Raw genomic sequence first — 21,897 nt, forward strand, 5'->3', positions numbered from 1 at the left:
ACATCCAGCCCAGGCTCCCAGGAAGCGATGCCCACTCCCCTTGCTGATGAGGACACGGAGACCCCACAGGACTTGGCCAGGGACTCCCAAAGGCACAACACAGGCTCAGGACATCCTGCCCCAGGCCCTGTGCCAGCCTGTGGCGGGCAGTCCTGGCAGTCTGCCATTCAGGGCTCCATTGGGGGCTCCCAGCAGCTGAAGGCAGCACCCATCCCCCACACCTGGGTTTCACTAGCCTTTGCCCTGCAGCTGCCGTCCTCATTTGTGGCTGTCCCTTCAGCCCCACCAGCCCATCTCCTCCTCTGTCCTCACCTCAACCCACTCTTATCTCCGGTAAGAAAATCCAGGATCCCAGAGGGGGCAGGAGCAGCTTACATAAGCTGCAGGTGTCTGGGTCACAGGGGCAAACCTCCCCCACCCACACATACAAAAGGACTTAAAGGAGGCTCTGTGGTCTGGGGAGCTTTCTGGGGCGGGGGGGGGGGGTCAAGACTGTGCTAAGTAGGGGTTTGGGTTTCAGCCAGAGCCTCACAGGCAGGATCACGTGAGGAAGGCAGGAGTCAGACCTTCGGGGCTGCTAGGAGGGCATGGAGGACCAACAGCAGGGCCACCTGGGACCCCAGCAGTGTGGCCCTTTCCCTGCAGCCAGGATCCCATCCTCCCCAACCGTTCAGAAGCCCGGTACTCCAACAAGGTTGCGAGCTCTGGGGCAGTGGCGAAGGAGGTAGAGGGGGCTGGGAGGGGTGGGTGTGAGGCCCTGAGCTTTTCCTGAAGGCCAAGGCTTGCTGGTGCCCCCCAGGCAGCAGGTTTGGATGGAAACATACTCCAGAGACAGATGTGAGGCTTCTTCCTTTATTATTTGGGGTTTTTCTGCATGGAAACAGGAGACCACCCACCCTAGACCCAGGTGCACCCCCATAACTGGTTCACCAGTCCCTGAAGAGTCCCCTTTAAAATCACCAATATAAAAAATAAGGGAGGGAGGGGAAGGGAAGGCCTGACCACCCCCACGCCAGGGCAGGACATGGGGCCAGGCCATGGGGCAGAGAGGCGCATTGGCTTCTGCACAGGAAGGAACAGACGATCCCAGCCCTGGGGAGACAACCCCAGCTGGGAGGGGGCTCTACACGCTACAATACAGACTGTGTAGAGCTTTAGTGGTTATGGTTTAAAGTGTGTAGGCGAGGCCAGGTGGGTGGCCTCCGGAGTGAGGGGAGAGGACACAGCAGGATGCTGGGAGGTCTGGGGCTGTCAGCTCCTCCTGGAGCTCCATCCTGAGGCGGGAATAAGCGAAAGCTGCCTTCCTGGTTTGGCAACAGAAGGGGCTGGGGGTGTCCAACTGAGCCCACGGCCAATGGAGCAGGGAGGGCCACACAGCTCAGCCCAGAGCAGACGAACCGTGACAGCTGGGAGGTGAGGGGATAGAAGGCGAGGCCACCTCCTGCTCCGAGGAAGGCACTTGCAGCTGGTGTGGCCTGGTGTGGTGTGACGAGAAGGCATGGCTTGGCAGATGAAGGAAAAGGGACACAGCAAGGCGGCCTAAGCCCCGCCTCATGCAAACATGGTCAGCTGTAACCACTGCGGGGTGGAGAGGAAAGCAGACAGAGGGGTCAGTCAGGGGCAGCAGAAACCCCAAGTCCAGCCTCCCAGCCCTTTGGTTCAGGAGCCACCATCTCTTCAGTCCCTCTGGGGAAAGGTGGGAGAGAGACCGTCTTGGGGGGGCACTTTCTTTTCTCCTCTATCCCTGGGAGACCAGGCTGCTGGCTCCTGCACAGGCCTCTCTCCTGTTTCTCTCCTGCTCCTTTCCCAGAACGCAGACACCCCACCCCATCCTTCCAGGACTCGGGTGGCCCAGCCATTAGGGCTGGCTCTGAGGCCACAGGCTCCAGCCCCAGGAAGGTAGGAATACTCCACCACCCGAGTGCCTTCCCCCACTAGGCCATGGGAGGTTCCCACCTTAAACAGGTCAAAGGTCACGACTCCATCCAGATCTGTGTCCAGAGTTTTGAAAAACCCTATGTGTTCAAGAAAAGATGACATGGGCTGAGATGACATGGGCTGAGAATTCTGTGGAACATTCAAGTAGGTCCCCCTCCTGCCTCACCCCCCACCTCTGCACAGCACCCCAAGTTCTCTCACTCGTCACAGCCGAAGTGGCCCTTCCTGCTGCCAGAGTATCCCCCTCCCCTAGTCTCCTGGAATTCAGCCCACCGGGGCCCCAACTCCGGAGACCTTGGCCTCCTTGACACACGTCATGGTATGGGCCTACATCTGTCATTCCCACTGCTCATGAAGGACACGTTTGGGACAGATCTGGAAGAGGGAGCGGGATGGGGACACTCACGGAACATGGTCTCCAGCCGCACCAGGCAGCACACAAAGTTGTCAAAGTCCACAGCCAGGTCGGGCTCCGAGTAGCGAGTGATAATGAGCTCGTACAGCTTCTTGTTGAGCCTGAAGCCTGTCCCAGGGGAACGGGGGGTCAGGAAGGCGCAGCCCAGCCCAAAGGGGCAGGGAAGGAGACCAGGCCTGGGAGGCTGAGCCCTGCACCTCTCAGTGGAAACTGTGGAGCGCTCTGCCTACCCTGGCTGTGTGGCCTTAGGCCAGTCACTCTCCCTCTCTGAGTTGTACTTTTCTCTGTGCACACTGGGGACAATAAGAGCCCCTATCCTCATTAGGTTGTAGTGAAGACAAAAGGAAATGCTACTAAAACACTCAGCTCAGTAACCCCGGGAAAAAGGCAGAAGATGGCTGTTCATACACCACCACCATTGCCATCATCACCCCAGGGACAAGGGCCAGTTGTCAGGGAATTGGCCTGGACCACCTGTCTGGGGCTCCACCCACAGGTGCCACCAGCCTCACCTGCAGACTCGATGGCCATCCGCATCTCGTAGGCACTCATGCTGCCTGACTTGTCCAGGTCAAACTTCCGGAAGATGGACTGGGGTGGGGAGCAGAGCGTGAGGGCTGGACTGAGACATCCAGCCCTTCCAGTCCGCCCCAGGGTGGAGGGTTGTTAAGGGTGGGGGGAGAGGTCCCAAAGGAGGGTCGGTTGCTGGGGTCTGTGGGCTCCAGAGAGGCAGACCCAGGACAGAGAGCCTAGTCCATGCAGCCTGCAGCCTGGCCTGGCTCTGCTGTGACTGAGGCTGCATAGGACATGGGAGGGCCACTTACCAGGTAATTCCGGATACGGTTCCACAGGATGTTGAACTCCACTAGGCCCAGCTTCCCATTGCCGTCCCGCTGGGTAGCCATTAAGAAAAAAACTCCACAGCTTAAACCAGGCATGGGGCGAAAGTGAGCAAGTGGGGAGAAGGGGACTGGCCACAGAGAGAGAGAGCGACGAGGGGAAAAGGGGCAAGAGCCCAGGTCCAGTGGGCCCGTGGCCAGGCCTGTCCTGTTCTCTGAATCGCAACAGACTGGAGGGGCGCAGAAAGAGCACCAGCCGTTAGGGTCACTTCGGGACCCAGGCCCTGCTCTACTTCTCACTTGGCCATGCCTCAGTTTCCCCCCTCACTCAATGGGACGATGCCCAGGAAGGCGCTAGTCCGTCCACACTGCACAGAGCTCTGGCCTTTCTCTGCACTGTTCCTAGGACAAGTCACCCAGTGGCCTTCGCACACCTACATCCCCCAACCCCAAGCACCATGGCAGGATACATCCATGAGGTTCACCATGCTGCGGCAGGACTCCAGGCTGAAACCCTTGGTTCGCAGGTCTTTGTCTGCAAGAAAAACCAGTTCCAGCACCCTAGCCCAGCGGGTTCCTGGGCCTGGCCTGAGGCAGAGGCACCAGTGGGGATGGGATCAGGGAGGCTCGGTTCCTGGCTCCTGGCATGTAAAATCTAGCAGAATAAGTGTGTAGTAGTGTCTTTATCATCAGAAATAACAGTTTAGGCCGGCCCAGTGGCTCATGTGGTTGGAGCACCGTGCTCCTAACCTTGCCAGTTCGATTCCCACATGGGCCAGTGAGCTGCACCCTCTACAGCTAAGATTGTGAACAATGGCTCTCCCTGGAGCTGGGCTGCCATGAGCAAGCCAGAGGTTGGCATGAGCTGCCGCGAGCTGCTGAGTGCTGCCCTGGGCTGCTGCGTGCCTCCGCGGGCTACCGTGTGCTCCCGTGAGCGGCCGGTGGCCAGCGTGAGTGGCTGGCAGCTGGTGAGAGCTCCCGTGAGCTGCTCTGACGACCGGCAACTGACTGGCTCAGCAGGGGGGTGGGGTGGGGTGGAGCGCGAGGCTCATAACACCAGCATGGGCCAGGGAGCTGCGTCCTACACAGCTAGACTGAGAAACAACGGCTTGAAGGGGGGGGTGAAATGGGGGGGAGGAAGAAATAACCGTTTAAAGTATTTAGTAACCAAACCAGTCAGTGCCCCAACAACCAGGTGAACACCACGACCAGACCAGAGTAAAATGAAACAAGTGTGGAACAGAAGGAAAAGGAACTCGGTGGAAACATGGCAGGGGTGGTTGGCTGCAGGCCCTCGAGTAAGAAGACAAAGAGAGGGGTTCTGGGCCAAGGGAACAGCGTGGATGGAGGATAGAGGTCAGAGGTCAGACATGGGGCAAAGGGCAGGTTGGGGGTCGGCTGCCTTCAGCTGTACACATCAGGGAGTGAAGCCAGCTCTGCTCCTGAGCTACCTGGCCTGGCCCTGGGTGCATCTTCTGGGAGGCAGGGGTCCTGTACATTGGCAGGAAGGTGCTATCAGCGGCTAAGCGGCTAATCACACCAGGGCACAGCGCTCAGGCATAGAGAACGAGGTCCAGCAAGATGGTATGAGTTTGGGAGGAAAATGGGGGTAAGTAGTGCTCGGAAATGCGGTGGAAGGCTTCCCCCCCTGAAGACCAAGAGGTCGGGTGCAGCTCAGTGTGGGAGCAGAAGCCTAGATTCTGGATTTCGGAGGGAACGGGGACAGGACGGGGGTGGAGAGCAGATACTCAGGGTCCCTCACGTTTGCCGATGATCCTGTTCAGAATGGTCTGCAGCTCCTTGACGCTGATCTCCAGGTCCTGGGGGAGGAGAAGGATGGCACCTGCCCTGCAGAAAGGCTGCACCTCGGTGCCCCAGAGGCCCCCTCCCCCATGCCCCAACCTACCTCTCCTGCCAGTTGTCTAAAGAGGGACTTGAAGTTCTCATCAATCTCCTCTTCTGAGAGCACTTGCTGGTTGGAGAAGGGGGGAGAGCAGGTCAGGGGTGCCCCAGCCCAGCACCTGCATGGGCAGCAGCTGAAAGCAGGGCTGGGACCTCTCATTAGCTATGTGTCACTTTATGTCTTTGAGCCTCACTCTTCTCATCTGCAAAATGGTACTCTAGTCCCCACTCTACCCGTGCCCAGGACCCTTGTAACCTAAATGAGAAGGATGCATGCAGTTCAGCTCAGTGATGAAGGCTGAGCTTTGGCTCCCCGCTGCACTACCCTGGGCAAGTTCCTTAATCTCTCTAAACTTGAGTTTCCCGCAGAGAGGGGAGACAGTGACAGTATCCTGACAGGGTTGTTTTGGAGGAAACAGGGCGACCAGGGGAAAGAGCTCAGCGTAGAGCCGGCAGAAAGAGAGAGCACAGGGACCTCACACCATTATTTTCACAGTCCTCTGCAAACTGTAAAGTGCTGGGCAAGTGAGGAATTAGTATTACTCCATGGCTCCTGCCAGGAGGGGCTCTGCTCTGCCAGCTGGAGTCCAGGGGACAGGACCCTCAGGTCCTCATCACACACCCAGGGTCGGGGAGAGAAAGAAGGCCTGGTGGGGGCGGGGCACGCACCTCATCAGGAAGATTGGCCTGGATCTGGTCGTCCAGCTCCCTGCAGAGGGTGGGGAGAAAGAGGGGCCATCAGGAGGGGAGCAGGGAGGGCCTGTGGAGGAGGACTGGGGAGGGGGCCCTCGACTTACTCTGTCCCAGCGCTCTTCTCCGAGAAGAAGCGCAGCACAAAGTCACCCTCCTTGTTGGGCTCGAAGGTGGAGGGCACCACCACGTACTCCCCAGGCGGCAGGCGGAAGCGGGTGCTGACCTCCCGCAGGTTGATGAACTGCTCTGATCGGGCCCGCGATGCATTGGCCAGGAAGAAGTCACGCTTCAGGTGCACCGCTGGCTGGCCCGCCAGCTGGTGGAGGGAAGGAGGGAGCAGGGTCTGCAGCTGCCCACTCAGTCCACCCTTAGGAGCTTCCCCAGATCCAGATCCCAGGCTCTGATCCTGGCCAAGGGGCTTGAGAGCTGGGCTGTGACTTAGTCACCAACAGGCTGCATGGCCCTCACAAATCATTTTGCCTCAGTTTCCTCATCTGTAAAATGGGGGTAATAACCCTGCCTACTGCACAGAGTGGAGGTAAATGTAGATACTATAACACCATGAAATAATGTTCTCCTATTACTACTTGGAGCTTCCTGTGTCAGACACCACAGGGTAATTTACACGTGGCACCTCATTTAACACTCACAACAGCTCTGTGAGGTGGTGCTGTTGTGAGGTTATGGCTATTTCATGGACACTGACACCAAGGCTTAAAGCTTCAGCAACTTGCTCAAGGGTGCAGAACATAGCCCGTCCACTGTCCTGCTCTTAACCAGTGCCCCAGATGGCCTCAGCTAGCACTTGCGCAGTGTAAATGGTAAGACAGGAAAAGCCTTGGATGTGCATGTCGGGTGGGGCTCTGAGGACCAGGGTTGAAATCCAGCTCCCTCCCTTGTTACCTGCTCTGGTCCCCCAGGAGAGCAGTTTGCTCTGCCCACTAAACAGTGGGTGGGGGGTAAGGGGGCACTTTATGAGCAGTAAAATAAGGTGACATCTTAGTTCCCCATGCGTGGGCTTGCCACCATCCTGTTACCCTCTGGGCACCATGTGTGTTCAGGGGCGTGGAAATCCAGGTGAGTCAGGTGCCACACCTACCTCCGGAGGGATCTGCAAGAGAAACAGGGAAGTTAGAGATGTGTGGTTGGCCCAAGGGGCAGAAGGCAGGGCATGTGTTGGGCAGGGGCCTTGAGTTCTTAAGACGAGAATGATGAGACCTGAGGCAGGGCCCTGTGCCTGGGGCCAGTGGTGACCCAGACCTGTCTTCACAATGGAGAGGGACCCCAGTAACTTAGGGGGGCTGTAGCCTCAGCAGGGTTCTCTGTCTCTAGAATGCCCTGGGCTTCCGCTCTGAATCAGAGCCCCTAGGACAGCCCCCAGGACAGCCAACAGCAACGTCCTATAGCCCCGGGTTATCAGAGGTCCCTCTGCTGCCAGGGCCTCTGGGCCTGGGCCGAAGCTGTGGCCATCCTTTACCCCTACCAGGGAGGTCTAGGAGATTCTGTCTTGAACACAGTGCATTAAGCAAGGTTTTTCTTATCATATATCTGCACACCAGCCTCTGCTTACACACTTCCAAGACAGGCAGCTCACTGCTCCTCCATGGCAGCCCACTTACCCACTTCTTTCTGAAGCTGAGCCAAAGTCTGGCCCCAGAAGCTGCCTTCCAGGTCCCTGTTCCCAGGAGCAGCCTTCTGGCCTCTAAGAATGGGGGTGAATCCCGGAATGTTCCCCTTTTCTAGCCAAATACCTTCCTCTCCTTTCACCCACCTCACAGGATGAATTTTAGGCCCTTGCCCACCCCAAGTCTGGCAGAGGGCCTCAGCAGGTGCCTGCCTGAGCTCAGGGGTGTGATTTGGTTAGTGCTCATGCTTGGCCAACAGCGGCGTCCTCTGGCGCCCCCTGGCGGAGCTTGCCCGAGGTGGGCGGGAGCCCAGCTTTCCCCGCGGGGTTCGGTCTTCATTCATCCGCTCACCTCATAGACTGCGAAACCGATTGTCTCCATGTCACGCCCATAGCGGCGCTCACGGCGGCGATGCTTCTGCATGAGTGCGAGCACAAAGCTGCAGCCTGACTCGCGACCTCCGTAGTCATCGTCCGCGTCATCTATCTCCTCCAACCGGATCTTGAACTGAGGGTTCACCCAGAAGGTGGCTGCAGACGGGGTGAGGTGAGGATCAGAGAGGAAGAGCTGAGTGTTCCCCCCAAGCCTGCCCCTCCCCCATGTGTCTTTCCATTCATTCATTCATTCATTTAACAAATATTACTAAGTGCCCACCATGTGCTATGTGACAGACATGCAGTGGGGACACATGGTCCCTGCCCTCGAGCTCATATTCCATATAGGGGAGGGAAAGTATGAGCAAGCCAGGTTAATTAACAATTACAAAGAATAAGCAAGCTGAAGTTGTTCAGAGAAGGCTTCTTGGAGGAGGAGGCATTTGAGCTGAGACCTGAATAGGGAAGCCCTGGGAAGACATGGGGAAGCAAGAGCCAGGCAGAGGGAGAACTAAGAGTCCCACACATGGGGGGCTGGCCACTGTCTAATGAAGCTCCGGGCTCCAGTGAGCACAGGGAATCCGGGGAGATGCCAGAGGTTGGCAGGGTGGTGGTGAGGAATGTGGACTGAATCAAAGAGCCAAAGGACCTCCTGACAGGCTTGCACGATTTTAAAAGGTGGCTGGAGCTGCCGTGTCAACAGCGACTTAGAAGGTGAGAGAAAGCAGGGTCTGATAGGAGGCCACTGAGCTGCAAAGTGTAATGGGACTTGCATTTCTGGCAGTTTGGTGATTTCAGATTCCTGAACAATTCCCATGACTAAAACAACCAAGTGCTGGATAGAATATGCACAATTTCTTTTTAAAGATACACATCATCGCCCCTGTCCACACACAAAACTGACATTAACCAAAAAGATAGATAATAACATGTATTAGGATGTGGAGAAATCAGAACGTCACACACACGGAATGTAAAATGGTGCAGCCACTTTGGAAAATGGTCTGGCAGTTCCTCAGATGGGTAGACAGAGAATTACCATATGACCCTGTAATCCCACTCCTAGGTATAAATGAAAACATACATCCACACAAAAACTTGGATGTGAATGTTCACAGTAGCATTATTTGTAATAGCCATATGGTAGAAACAACCCAATTTTCCATCAACTGATGAATGTATAAACAAAATGTGCTATAACTGAACAATGGAATATTATTCGGCAATAAAAAGGAATGGAGTACTGATACATACTGTATCATGGATGAATCTTGAAGACCCTATGCTAAGTGAAAGAAGCTAGTCACAAAGAATCACACATTGTATGATTTCATTTATATTAAATTATATTGTCCAGAATAGGCAAATCCATAGATTTGCTTGGTACTAAAGCCAGATAAAGACATCACAAGAAAAGAAAATTACAGACCAATATCACATATGAATATCGATGTAAAAATCCTCAACAAAATACTATCAAACCAAATCCAACAGCATATTAAAAGGATTATATATCATGAAATAGGGTTTAATCCCAAGAATGCAAAGATAGCTCAACATAAGAAAATCAATGTAACACACCACATTAACAGAAAAAAGAGAAAAAACACAAGATCATCTTAATTGATGCAGAAAACACATTTGACAAAATCCAATACTCAGGAGGGGGGATGGTAGAAGAGGGTAAAGGGGGTCAAATATATAGTGATGGACGGAGAACTAACTCTGGGTGGTGAGCACACAATGTGATATATAGGTGGTTATTATAGAATTGTACACTTGTACACCTATGTAATTTTACTAATCATTGTCACCCCCAATAAATTTAATTAAAAAAAATCCAACACATATTCATAATAAACTATTTGACTAGACACTCCAAAAAAATATATCAAATGGCCAAAAAATACACGAAAAGATACTCAACATCATTAGTCATTAGGGAAATGCAAATCAAAACTTCAATGAGATACCACTTTACACCCACTAGGACGGCTATAATAAAAAATATGGACAATAACAAGTGTTGACAAGGATGTAGAGAAACTGGAACCTTCATACAATGTTAGTGGGAATGTAAAATAGTGCTGCCACTTTAAAAAACCCTTGGCAGTTCCTCAAAAAGTTAAACATGGAATTCCCATATAACCCAATGGTTCCCCACCTACTTATAAACCCAAGAGAATATATGCTCACACAAACACACATACTTGAATGTCCACAGCAGCACAGCCATAATGGCCAAGGACTGGAAACAACTTAAGTGTTCATTGACTGATGAATGAATAAGCAAAATGTGGTCTATCCATGTCATGGAATATTATTCAGCCATAAAGATGAAATAAAGTACTGATACATACGACAACATGGATGAACTTTGAAAACATTATGCTACAGAAAAGAAGCAAAAGGCCATATGATTCCATTTATACGAAATGTTCAGAATAGGTAACTCTATAGCAAGTAGATTAGTGGGTGCCATGGGCTCGGGGGAGAAAGGAATAGGGAGTGACCGATAATAGATGCAAGGTTTCCTTTGAGGGTATTGAAAATTTTGCGGACTTAGATAATGGTGATGATTACACAACGCCATGAATATACTAAAACCCACTGAACTGTACACATTAAAAGTGTGAATTTTGGCTCAGTTGGTTAGAGCACAAGATCTGAACAACAGGGTTGCCGGTTCAATTCCCACATGGGCCAGTGAGCTGTGCCCTCCACAACTAGATTGAAGGACAATGACTTGAAGCTGACGGGCCCTGGAGAAACACACTATTCCCCAATCAAATATTTTTTTAAAAAAAGTGTGAATTTTATGATATGTGAATTATCACAATTTTTAAAAACATTATGTATCAAAATCGTGTAACTAAAAGATACACTTAGAGGGAAATTTATTGCCTTAGGTGTTTTTATAGAAAAAAATAACCCAAATTAATGAAAGAAGCATGTAATTTAAGAAGTCAGAAAATAAAGTCGAAAAATAAATCCAAAGAGAGCAGTGAAATAAACAGAAAAGCAAAGATTAATAATACAGAAAAATACTATACAAAGGATTCACAAAGTCAAAAGTCATTTCTTTGTAAAGGCGAATATTGACAACCTCTCACAGGATTAACAAAGACAAAAGAGGAAGTGTAAACGAGCAACACTATGAACTAAGCGATGATATCATTACAGACGAGTTATCAGAATAGATTAAGGATAACTCTACACTAATAATTTTGAAAACAGATGCAAAGGATAAACTAAAAAATACAACTCATCAAAATAGTCTCAGAAGGAAATAGAAAACCTCAATAATCCTGTCACCGTTAAAGATACTCAATATCAAAAGTTAATCTTCATACAAAGAGCAGGCCTGACAGCTTTACAGACCAATCCAACCAAATACTCAAGCAATAAATCATCCCTATGTCATGCAAACTCTTCCAGAAAACAGAAAAAGAGAGAACACGTCCCCATTCACTTTATAAGCCAAACAGAAATACAGCACCGATATCAAAACTTGACAAGGTCAGTATAAGAAAAGGAAAATACAGGTAAATCTCACTCATGAACAAAATGTAACGCTATTATATATAAAAAAAATTATGTCATGAATGTGTTGTTTTTAATCTCAGGAATGTAAGGTTGATTTACTATTTTAAAAATGGTAAATGTAATTTACCATGTTGACACATAAAAGAAAAAAGCATATTATAATAATAAATATAACTAAAAATACTTAATAAGATTAAACTGCGTTAATCTACTAAAAGGTATCTACAAAAAATCCCAAAGTAGAAAACTTTTCCTTTAAGAGAGGGTTAAGACCCCCAGGACATAGCCACCCCTGTTCAATACTCTATAGAACTAGCCATATTATTCTATTCTTAATATAGAATAATATGTCATTATTCTATTCTTAATATAGAATACATATATATTATTCTATATTAAGAAAACATAGCAAAAGTTACAAGAATTAGAAAAGAAGAAATAAATTTGCATTATTTGCAGATGCTATACTGTCAACTAGAAAACCAAAGAGAATCTACAGATAAATCCCTAAAATCAGTTACAGTTTAACAAGTTTGCTAGATACAAAATAAATTTAAAAGGTCAACTGCACGTTAGTTATTGTATCAGCAACTCTTCCTTGGGAGATGTAATTTTTAAAAAGATACTATTTACAATAGCAATTAGAGTAGGGGGTGACCAAACTTTTTTCAAGGTTGTTCACCAAGGGCCGTATGCGCTAAAATACACAAACAGCCGGGCCACTCACTCGAGGTGAAGTACGTATTGCCTCACCTGGTTTATTTAAATAAACTAAATATATTTTTGGAATTTGCTGTGGGCCAATTAACAATGGATTGTGAGCCACAGTTGGCCCGTGGGCCACAGTTTGGACACCCCTGAACTAGAGTATAGAATATGTAAGAATAAATCTCAAAAAATATGTAAGCCCTTTGTGATGAAAATTATAAAATTTTATCACATTGAAGGCCAAAATGAACAGATACACAGGAGTTTCCCCTTATCCGTGGGAGATATGTTCCAAGAGCCCAGTGGATGCTTGAAACCGAGGATAGAACCCTGTATATACCGTGTTTCCCTGAAAATAAGACCTAGCCAGACCATCAGCTCTAATATGTCTTTTGGAGCAAAAATTAGTAAGACCCGGTCTTATGTCATATTATAATATATAAGACCCAGTCTTATATTATAGTAAAATAAGACCAGGTCTTATATTCATTTTTGCTCCAAAAAACGCATTAGAGCTGATGGTCTGACTAGGTGTTATTTTTGGGGACCCATGGTACTATGTTTTGGGGACACAGGACATACAGACCTATAATAAAGTTCAATTTATGAATTAGGCACAGTAAGAGATTAACAACAGTAACTAGTAATAAACTAGAACAATTATAATAAAAGTTATGTGAATGTGGTCTCTCTGTCAAAAATATCTTATTATTCTGTACTTACTTCTTGTGGTGATGTGAGATGACAGAATGCCTATGTGATGAGATGAAGTGATAAGGTGAATGATGTAGGTATTGTGACACAGCGTCAGGGTGACTTGAACACAAGCACTGCTACTGGGGCAGTGGCTCTGATAACCTAGACAGCTACTAAGTGACAAACGGGCAGGGAGCGTATAGTATATAGACACTGTGGATACGCTGATCAAAAGGATGATTCACATCTTGGGGAGATTGAGCAGAACGGCCCAAAATTTCATCACTCAAAATATCATCCAATTTAAAACTTATAAATTGTTAAAATAAAAAAAAAATAAATAAATAAATAAATAAATAAATAAATAAATAAATAAAACTTATGAGTTATTTCTGGAATCTTCCATTTAATATTTTCAGACTATGGTTGACTATATGGATAACTGAAACTGCGGAAGGCGAAAACACAGATAAGGGGGGGACTACTGCACCACATTCTTGGATAAGAAGACTCAAAATTGTAAAGATATCAATTCTCCCCAAATTGACCTGCAGATTATTCAAATGCCATTCCAAATTAAATTCTCAAAATAGTTTTGTGTAAGACTTGTAAGCTGATTCTAAAATTCATATGGAAAAACAAAATGCAAGAATAGCTAAGAGACTCTTGAAGAAGACATTCACTCTGTCCAATGGTAGGACTTATAAATCTATAGCAATGAAACTAATGTGCTGTTGGCAGAGGGACGGAATGGCAAGCCCCAAACAGACCCACATATAAATGGGAACTCTATGATGGAGCTGACAGTGAGGAAAGGACAGATATCTCAATAAATGGTGCAGGGAACGGTGGTTATCTATTTGGGGAAAAGCTGAAACTGGGTCCCTACGAGGAAGAAAACTTCAAAACAGAGGACTGTGAGCCCCGCTGAGAACTGCTGGAGGATGCAGGACGTGAGGACAGATCACTGGCGGATTTGGCAAAGTCACAGCTGTAAGAGACCCTCAAAAGAGCAGTCGCAGCAGTGTGGTGAGGATGGAAGCTGGACCGGAATGGGCTAAAACCTGAACTGGAAGTCAGAAAGGCAAGAAAATGTGGCAATTCCTGAGAAGTTTGGTTTTGAAGTAGAGAAGAGAGATGGGTGGGAAAGTGGGGTCAACCGAGGGTTACTTTGTTTTAAGGCAGGAGATTCTGCATAATGACACAGGAGTGACAGGTGACGGATACGAGAGCAAGGATTTTGGAGGTGAGGTAGAGTGGGATCCGAGTGGAGGTCGCAGAGGTCAGGGTCCCCATGAGCAGGGACAGTTCTATCACTGTCATAGGAGGGAAAGCAGTAAAGATGGCACAGGTCCAGATAGCCTGGGGATTTGGAGGTGGGAATATGAGGGGGTGTCCTGCGTGATGAGGTCTATTTTTCCATGACATGCAAGGCCACGTCTGCAGATGAGAATAATAGTGGAGGGAGGTGAAAGGAGGTTTGAGGAGAGAGTGGGGACGTTGATAACTAGTAGTGGAATCGCTGGGGACCAAGCAAAGTGCTCATTTGAGGTTTGTGGCTGTAAATTTATAGGGAAAATACTGCCCCAGTCGTGTGATTTCTCTCCAGCCACATTTAACAGTTCTGAAGCCAGGGGAGAGGGTTCAGCTAGGATTGTGGTTGTGCCAGGTGAGAGGAACAGAGGGAGACAGAAGCCGGGAAGCTGAGAGTGTTTGAAGGACAAGGTTAAAATGATGACTTAACCTGGTTACGAGAGGACAAGATGGGAGATGAAGGATAGTGGAAAAGTAGTGGGTTCAACAGATTAGACAGTTCAACGAGGCTGAGGGCTGCAGAGGAAGGGCGCTGAAAGGTCAAAGGCATATTCAGAGTGGGCCGTGCGGAACGGTGCTCTCGGGTGGTGGCTAAACTAAGGTGAAGGAAAAGGTTGAAGCAGGTGAGGATGGCAAGGAACTCTGAAAGGCCAGGCTGTGGCCAAGTCATCCACATGGATCTGGAAGCCCAGGGAAAGGTGGTGGAAGGATAAGGGAGGAAGGTCTCAGGCTGATGAGTGACAGGAAATGGCTGGATGGCAATGAAATCTTCTCCCCTTGTTTGCACCCTGGGCTCAGGCCCCAGAATGGCGAGGCAAACGTGGATCTTCAGAATTTACAAGGACATTCAATATTTTACTCCTCAAACAATTCGAGAGGTCAGCACAACTACCCCCATCTTATAAGTGAGGAAGTGAGGCTTGGTGAAAGACGTGCCCTGCCTGAGGCCCTCGAGCAAGCAGGCGGCAGGGCCCGGACCCCACCTCTGCACACCCTGCATGCCCGGCAGGTCAGGTCACCTGGGAAGTTCCGGCAGCCCCCTGCAGTGCTCCCCCGCCGCCAGGTGCCATCGTAGAGGGTGGTGTTCCATTTACGGAACTTCCGGCTCTTGAGGGCATCGGGCGTCAGGTTGCAGATCTCCAGGCGGGTGAACTCTCGCATGAAGTCTCGGAATGACATCCTGGGGATTGAGGTGCAGAGGTTAGTCATGGTCTCCAACCAGGACACAGAAGGATGTGGCACAGGCTGGGTTTGTCGGGTGGGAGGTGGGGTGCAAGGCCCTAAGAAGGGCCAGACTGAAGGGGGGTTGCTCACCAGAACTCCCCATCTTCCATCTTGATCCGGAGCTGCTCCCGTTGATAAGGGTCCACATTGTTCCACTCCGAGGAGCTGTGAAGAGAAGGGTACTGCCAGGGGCTGGTGGGCACTGACCTGCGCAGCCTCTGTCCCTGGCGCCTGTCCACCCCTAGCCCGGGTCAGAAGCCTCCTCAAGCTCAAGCCCCAAGATCCCAGTTCCAGGGGTTCCCTTGTGAGGGCCAGGTCAGATGCCCTGAAGATGATCACAGGCTGGGCACAGGGACCCACGTGGCCTGAGCTTGGTCTTGGCAGTCCCCAGCCCAGGCTGGCAGAGCCCCGAGCAGAAATGCCAGGGACACTGATCAGCCTCCCCGAACCTTCCCAGCCAATGCCGGCTGCCCCTCACCCATCACTCCAGGCTCCGGTCCACTCCACCTCGCCCCAGGGGTTCCGCATCCGGATGAGGTTCACCATCTGGCCCTGGTAGTTCACCTGTTCCCCAAAGCTCCCATGAGCGCCTGCTTCTGGCATGCACTTACATCCCTTCCCACCACTTCAATGTCGCCGAGCGTGGCTCAGCACCCAACACCACACCTTCCGCCAGAAATACAGCGGGAAAGCCAGGAATTGACCACAGAGGAAGGCAGCTCTGTACGTATACTACAGTGAATCAGGGCATGACAAGATCAACATCTCAGGGGAAGAGTCCCCAGGAGACAGATAAAGTGCTACTACAGGAGAGCCAGCCCCTCCCACAGCCCTGGGAACAGGCCAGACAGGCAAGGGCAGGTGAGGAGGCAGGCGCCATGCTGCAGGGAAGGCCCCTCAGTACCTGCTGGGCCCCAGTCACAGAGTAGGCATGGCCCTTCACCAGCTTCTTGAAGGTGATGGCCTCCATGTCCAGAACACTGGAGATCTGCAGAAAGACACATGCTGTGGTCAGGGGCGAGCTTCCAGGGACTCAGTGCATGTCCCTATCCCCAGGGAAGAGATGCGCCCCGAGTACTCATGGGTCTTGGACATTTCCGCTTGCACGTACTATAGTTATTGGGAGTGGCAGGCAGGGACCCTGACCCTATCCAACCCATCATCTCCACACATAGAAGCTCTCCCTAGAACGGGGGTCACCCAGGTGTTCCACCAACACCACCACTGGTGGGGGGGCCTGGGCGTGCCCACTGACACTACTTCTGGCCAGAGCTGGCCAGGCCCTGTGCAAACACACGGGGTTAGAATTGAGGATGCAGTGATGGTGGGAGTGGGGCCTGTTATCAAGGATGCGGTCTGTGGATGAGTCATTGGAACAGAAGAGCAGCGAAAGGAGTGAATGCAGTGAGTACAGGAGAGAGACTGGGCCAACGGGAACTGGGGCTAGGGAAGAGCTGAGTGAACTGGACGGGGATGGCATGGCCTTTAAAAGACAGGAACGAGGAGTGGAAGGTTGGGACAATGAGCCGAGGTCTGTGGTTTGGGGGACAGGAACGACACAAGGCATGGAGGTGGAGGATGATGAGACTGAAATGATCAGTGAGGCTGGGTGAGGAACCAGATGGTGCGGGGTGAATGACAGGGTCTGAAGCAAAGCCCAGGTGAAGATGAGGCTGGGCTGGGTTGGGAGAGGGAACCCCCGAAAGACAAGATTCAGGTCACAGGTTGGGGGGATGAGGTTCAGAGCTCGAGGTACGGGCTGGGTGCACTCACGTCGATGGAGCAGCCCAGCAGGGAGCCCCGCTCCAGCGCCTTGAGGATGATTTGATAGAGGTCGCTGGGCGCCTTGCGCAGCTCGTACCACTCGGTGACACCTCCTGTGAAGTCTTCGAAGCCCTCCGAGGTACTGCCTCCCGATAGGGCCTCATAGCTGCCGTTTACCCTGTGGGTGGCCCCAGGTCAGTGCTCCTGCACCGTGTAGGATCCTGCTCCCCAGGGTGGCCCGCAGCTGTCCCCTGGAACACAACTCACTTGGCATAGGCCTTCTCAAGCAGGGCACTCCAGAACTCATTGCCTTCGGCAGAGTGCACAAATACCAGCTTTCCGTCCTTGGTGGGCAGCAGGTCATCCACGACAACGTCCACCCACTCCCCAAACTGCCACAGCTGTGTGGGTCAGGGGGCAGGGGAAGCACAGTGAGTACTTGATTTGAGATCCCTTGGGCCTGAGCGCAAGCCTCAGCTCTTCCACTTACTAGACCCTGATTCTAGGTCATGTATCCTAGGTACAGGACATTGAGCAAATTATCCCCCCGAGCCTTAGTTTCCCTATCCATAAAAGGGAACAGCAGTACCTTCCTCATGGGGGAAAACTAATGCCATCACGAAGATAAAGCTTTTAGGGCAGCACTGCTGATATTTTTGAAATAGACAAAGGTGCCTCATCAGGTATGGAGAGGTTGAAAAACTCCGGGGTCTGAGCTCTCCCAGAATTAGCCCCCTTTAGGCTATGCCCTCCACCTGTCCCCCACCATTCTAGGCCAGGGTTTGTGTGAGCACGTGTGTGTGTGTGTGTGTGTGTGTGTGTGTGTAGGATTGGGTTGAGGGATACATATGTAAAGTGGGTGTGGACCCAAAATGTGACATCCAGATCCTTCGACCACAAGATGGGTGGGGTTCCTGCAATCCTAGGGCTCGCTTCAGAGACGCCAGAGGGCCAGGATTCCCAGGAAGGGAGAAATCAGGTCCCCTGGGGCCAGAGCCACCCAGTGCTAGGGGGGTTAGGGTCTGGGGACCAGGCAGGTGCAGAACAATGGGGCAAGGGGAGGAGGTGTACACAGTGCGGGTGTGGGATGTTGAACAGAACGGATTGGCGGAGTGAGGGAAGGAGGCGGGGAAATGGGCGGTGAGGCCATGCCCCTGCGGACAGTGCGGGGAGGTGTGGCACGTGGCCAACATCGATCTAACTGTGGGTCCTGTCAGTCCCCAAGGTGGATGAGGATGGAGTGGGGAAGGGGGTTCCCTGACTCGGTGGAAGGAGGAGTCCCTGTGGCAGGGCTGGGGCCACCGTAGCCAGAGGGTCTCATACAGTGTTGCTGGGGGTGTGTCTCTCCCAAACAACAGTTCATTAAGAATTCTTTAGTGTGACTTAAAAAAAATGGATCCTATGAATCAACAATGTCAGGAAAAGCTGGTTTAAATAGACTTAATCCTGAGTCATTCTTTGCTGCAGGAATCTGTGGAAGGCTAGAGGTTGCCATAGTGCAGGAGTTGGGGGTTGGTGGGGAGATGGCCATCAGGGGTGGTGATGGCCACATGTGCTGGTCTGTTTTCCCCTGCAGAACACTCATTTTTTCAGATGGGGATACTGAGACTTTGGGGAGGAAAAAGGATTTGTCCCACAGGATATTACACAGATCTTTCTACTCTTCCAAGCACTTTGTCCCCAATACACATAACCACCCAGGAGAACTGCCAGCCAAAATACCTGCCCAGCCATTTCATACATGACGGATCCAAGATGGCACCCAGAGGTCAAATACTTTCTAGAGGGAGGGTTGACCCCTGCAGGGTGTGGCCCTGAGGCCCCCTAACTTCAGACTGCAGTGGGTCATCAGTCCTTACCTCCTCTAGTGCCTGCTACCACTCTCTCCCCCACCCTGTTCCTCACCTGGAAATGAAAGATACCGGCATAGCCATCCTGGAAGCTTTGGCCATGTGGAACCACTCGGTGCAGGAGGGTGTCATTGAGGGTGAGAGAGGCAATGGCAGCCAGGAGCCAACAGTCCCCTGGGATGGGAGACTCACATCAGGTTGCTGTACTGAACTGCTCCTGGTGGGGCACATGCGTACCCATGCTGGGGAGAACCCGGGGATCCCTGGGAAGTATACCCCTCAACTTACGGAAAAAACCCAGGAATCTGGGCAAACCAGCCCCAACACTGATAGCCAGAGCCTGCCTGGGCTTGCAGGAGGGAGGGGTTGGGGCAAAGCCAGAAGGAATGGGCATGGGGAACTCCTATGGAAAAAACATCCAGAACCCCTTAGGGCCTACCCAGCGCTCCCTGGCAGATATCTGTGCGGGTGGCTCCATCCACGATGAACTGGGGGTTGGAGAGCATCTCCTGCAAGAGACCCAGAGTCCTGTCTCTGGGCCAGCCCCTCACAGAAAGTGGAACCCAGCCACCCCACTCCCCATTAGGGACCTGGAGTCCTGTTCCCATTCCTCACCCAGGGTAGCCCCTCTCACCGTGGGACGCTTCCACCTGATGCCATAGGTTTTGGAGGAGTTGGGGCCCAGCTCCTTGAAGCCCAGGCTCTGGGGCACTGGGGGAAAGGCGTCATCACGGAAGAGGGCCCCACTCTGCAGACATTGAGCCCGCAGCTGCTCGTAATCCTGGCCCAGGTACTTGATGGCGTTTTCATGGCGGCCCAGGCCCAGCTCCTTGGCCCGCTGCTTCTGCACTTGTGCAGACACCCCAGTGCAATACACTGGGGTGATAAACTCCTCAGCCATGCTACAAGACAGATGGGTCTGCTCAGAACTCAGGCCTTCCCAGGACTAGAACTCAGGGGGCTCCTGCCTGCCCCTGCCTACCCTTCCTCCCTAAACCTAGAACTCAGGACTCGCCACTGGCCTCTGCTCCCAGGAGAGGGGCTTTCCAAGCTGGGGTTGTGCTGGCCACCATCTCCCTACACCCACACAATGCTACCACCTCTCCTTTCCTAGATGCTTACTGTCCTAGGCCAGCCAGCTAGGTGGGGCAGGGCTGAGCTCGGGATAACACAAGGAACCGGCAAGGTGGGAGATCTCAGGAAACGCCTCTGACCGTTTGCCTGCCTGCAATCCCCTCATACTAGCCAAGCTCCTACCCACTGGCCCCTTTCCCTGGCTTTGGGGCTGAAAACGACAGGCAGTCAGGGTCCCCTCCCAAGCCCCTGAGACAGGTTGGGTGATCAGGGCACGGGGCCTCATTCTTTTCCCCTCCCGGCTTTCCCCCAGCCCAGCCTTTAGAGGCAGCTAGGGCAGGCTCCTGGGCTGTAGGGCTTCAAGGGCCCCCGCCCCTGTACCCGGCGGGCGCTCAGAGAGCCCAGGGCAGGGGCAGCCTCTCAGCCCGGGAGCAGTGGCCAGGATCGGAAATCCTGGCCCCGCCACCCAGCTCCTTACCTGGAGGAGGAGTGTTTTGGGGGGTCGCTGTGGTCCTGCGGCTGGCTTCCCGGGTGGCAGCTCAGGGCAGGGCCCAACCAGGAAGAGCGCTCCTCCCCGCCCTCCTCCCGCTGCCCCTCCGCCCTCCTCCCTCCCTCCTTCTTCTTCTCCTTCTCCTCCTCCTCCTCCGGCTCCTACCCGCTTCCTCTCTATCTCCCTTATCTCTGGGGCACCTTCTGTATCTCTCTTACTCACGGTGTCTCCCTGCCCCTCCCTCCGCAGGCCCACGGCCAACTCCGCGAGGACAAATTAGTAAAAGGCAGAGTTGTCCCTGGGGAGGGGCCAGCGCCTGTTGGGTGGGGAAGGCTGGGGCCGAGACGGAAGGGCACTGCGGGGGGGGCAGGGCAGGGCAGGGGGTATTTTTAACCAGGGGCAGCAGCTCGAGTTGCAGGGCCGGGCGGCCCCACCCGACACTGCAGCCCTGGAGGGCATTCCCGGGCGCTGGGCCGCGGCGGCAACGCCTCTGGCAGCCCCCAGCCTGTCCCCCGCCCCTTGGGCTCCTCCCTTGGGCCCCTCCTCCACACGGCCACAGCCATCCTTACCCCCCACCCCCACCCCCAGTGGGTCCCCAGCGCGGAGCTGAGATTACCTCCGGCGGCAGCAGCTGCTCGGCGGAGGGTCCGGGCTGGCGGTGAGTGGACCCCTGCCGGACGCTCGGCAAACGGCAGCCCCACCTGGCTCGGTCCGCTCTGCAGCAGCTGCAGCCGGCTTCTCGTGCGGGGCCGACTCCCCACCCTGGCTACCTGGGGAAGAGGCTCCCAGAACCGCCACTCCGACTTAGCGGCTCCGTGAATCCGGGCCGGGAGCAGGAAACTGGCCCCCTAGGCCGCGCCTTGTTGTATGACCTTGGGTGAGTGCCTGCCTCTGTCGGCCTTGGCTTCCCGGTTCGTGCAGCGAATGGGACGGAGGTGAACAACTGTAGGGGCCCACTTTCCTCTTGCGCTGTGGGGTTTCTTAAACCGGCAAACTGCGAGAGGCAGACATCCTCCCTTTTCCCCTTAGCCCTCGACCCACTCTCCTGGGAGCGCCCATGTGTGGTCTTACCCTGGAGGGGGCGGCAGAGGCTGCGAGCCGGACTGTAGGCCCACCTAGAACGGGAGATCCTGCCTACGGAACTGTAAGAAGTGGAAGAGCTAAGAAAAGAAATTGGGGGTTGGGGTACTCCTGTGGTTCCTCCTCTTCAGGTCCTTTCTCTGACTTTGGGGACACTAGCCTAGCCGCTGTTGTAGCTCTTACAGGATGTGTACACAAATATTTTGTTGGGCAAACGGTGCATGGCTCTCAGGATTTTACGACCTGTGACCCCAACAAGGTTGAGCCACTCATCTAATCTGACCCCACTGTTGCTCCCAGTTTACATATGAAGAAAATTGAGGCCTGCGAGGGTGTGTCTCGCTGAGCTACCTCACCTGGTGAGT

The 21,897-nt window shown here is 52.4% G+C and overlaps 1 protein-coding gene across 2 annotated transcripts; it reads right to left on the reverse strand.

The window, feature by feature from the left end:
• Positions 1-844: 844 nt before the first annotated feature.
• CAPN1 (calpain 1) lies at positions 845-21,700 on the reverse strand. Of its 2 annotated transcripts, none has more exons than XM_033120788.1 (22): positions 21,069-21,700; positions 19,523-19,790; positions 19,328-19,397; positions 18,944-19,062; positions 17,306-17,439; positions 17,048-17,216; positions 16,179-16,262; positions 15,753-15,838; positions 15,365-15,439; positions 15,070-15,230; positions 7,764-7,942; positions 6,887-6,898; positions 5,892-6,103; positions 5,764-5,803; positions 5,099-5,164; positions 4,955-5,012; positions 3,663-3,727; positions 3,178-3,246; positions 2,866-2,944; positions 2,345-2,461; positions 1,957-2,015; positions 845-1,578 (listed from the first exon to the last, which is right to left on the reverse strand). In XM_033120788.1, exons 2-22 carry the CDS (start codon positions 19,787-19,789, stop codon positions 1,552-1,554), a joined length of 2,148 nt encoding a protein of 715 aa, XP_032976679.1. In that variant the 5' UTR covers position 19,790; positions 21,069-21,700; the 3' UTR covers positions 845-1,551. The 2 variants fall into 2 exon arrangements, with proteins under 2 accessions (XP_032976679.1, XP_032976678.1); XM_033120787.1 differs by lacking the exon at positions 21,069-21,700 and adding an exon at positions 20,441-20,588.
• Between the last annotated feature and the right edge of the window lie 197 nt (positions 21,701-21,897).

The sequence above is a fragment of the Rhinolophus ferrumequinum genome, chromosome 11 (assembly GCF_004115265.2).
Source record: "Rhinolophus ferrumequinum isolate MPI-CBG mRhiFer1 chromosome 11, mRhiFer1_v1.p, whole genome shotgun sequence".
Classification (NCBI taxonomy): domain Eukaryota; kingdom Metazoa; phylum Chordata; class Mammalia; order Chiroptera; family Rhinolophidae; genus Rhinolophus; species Rhinolophus ferrumequinum.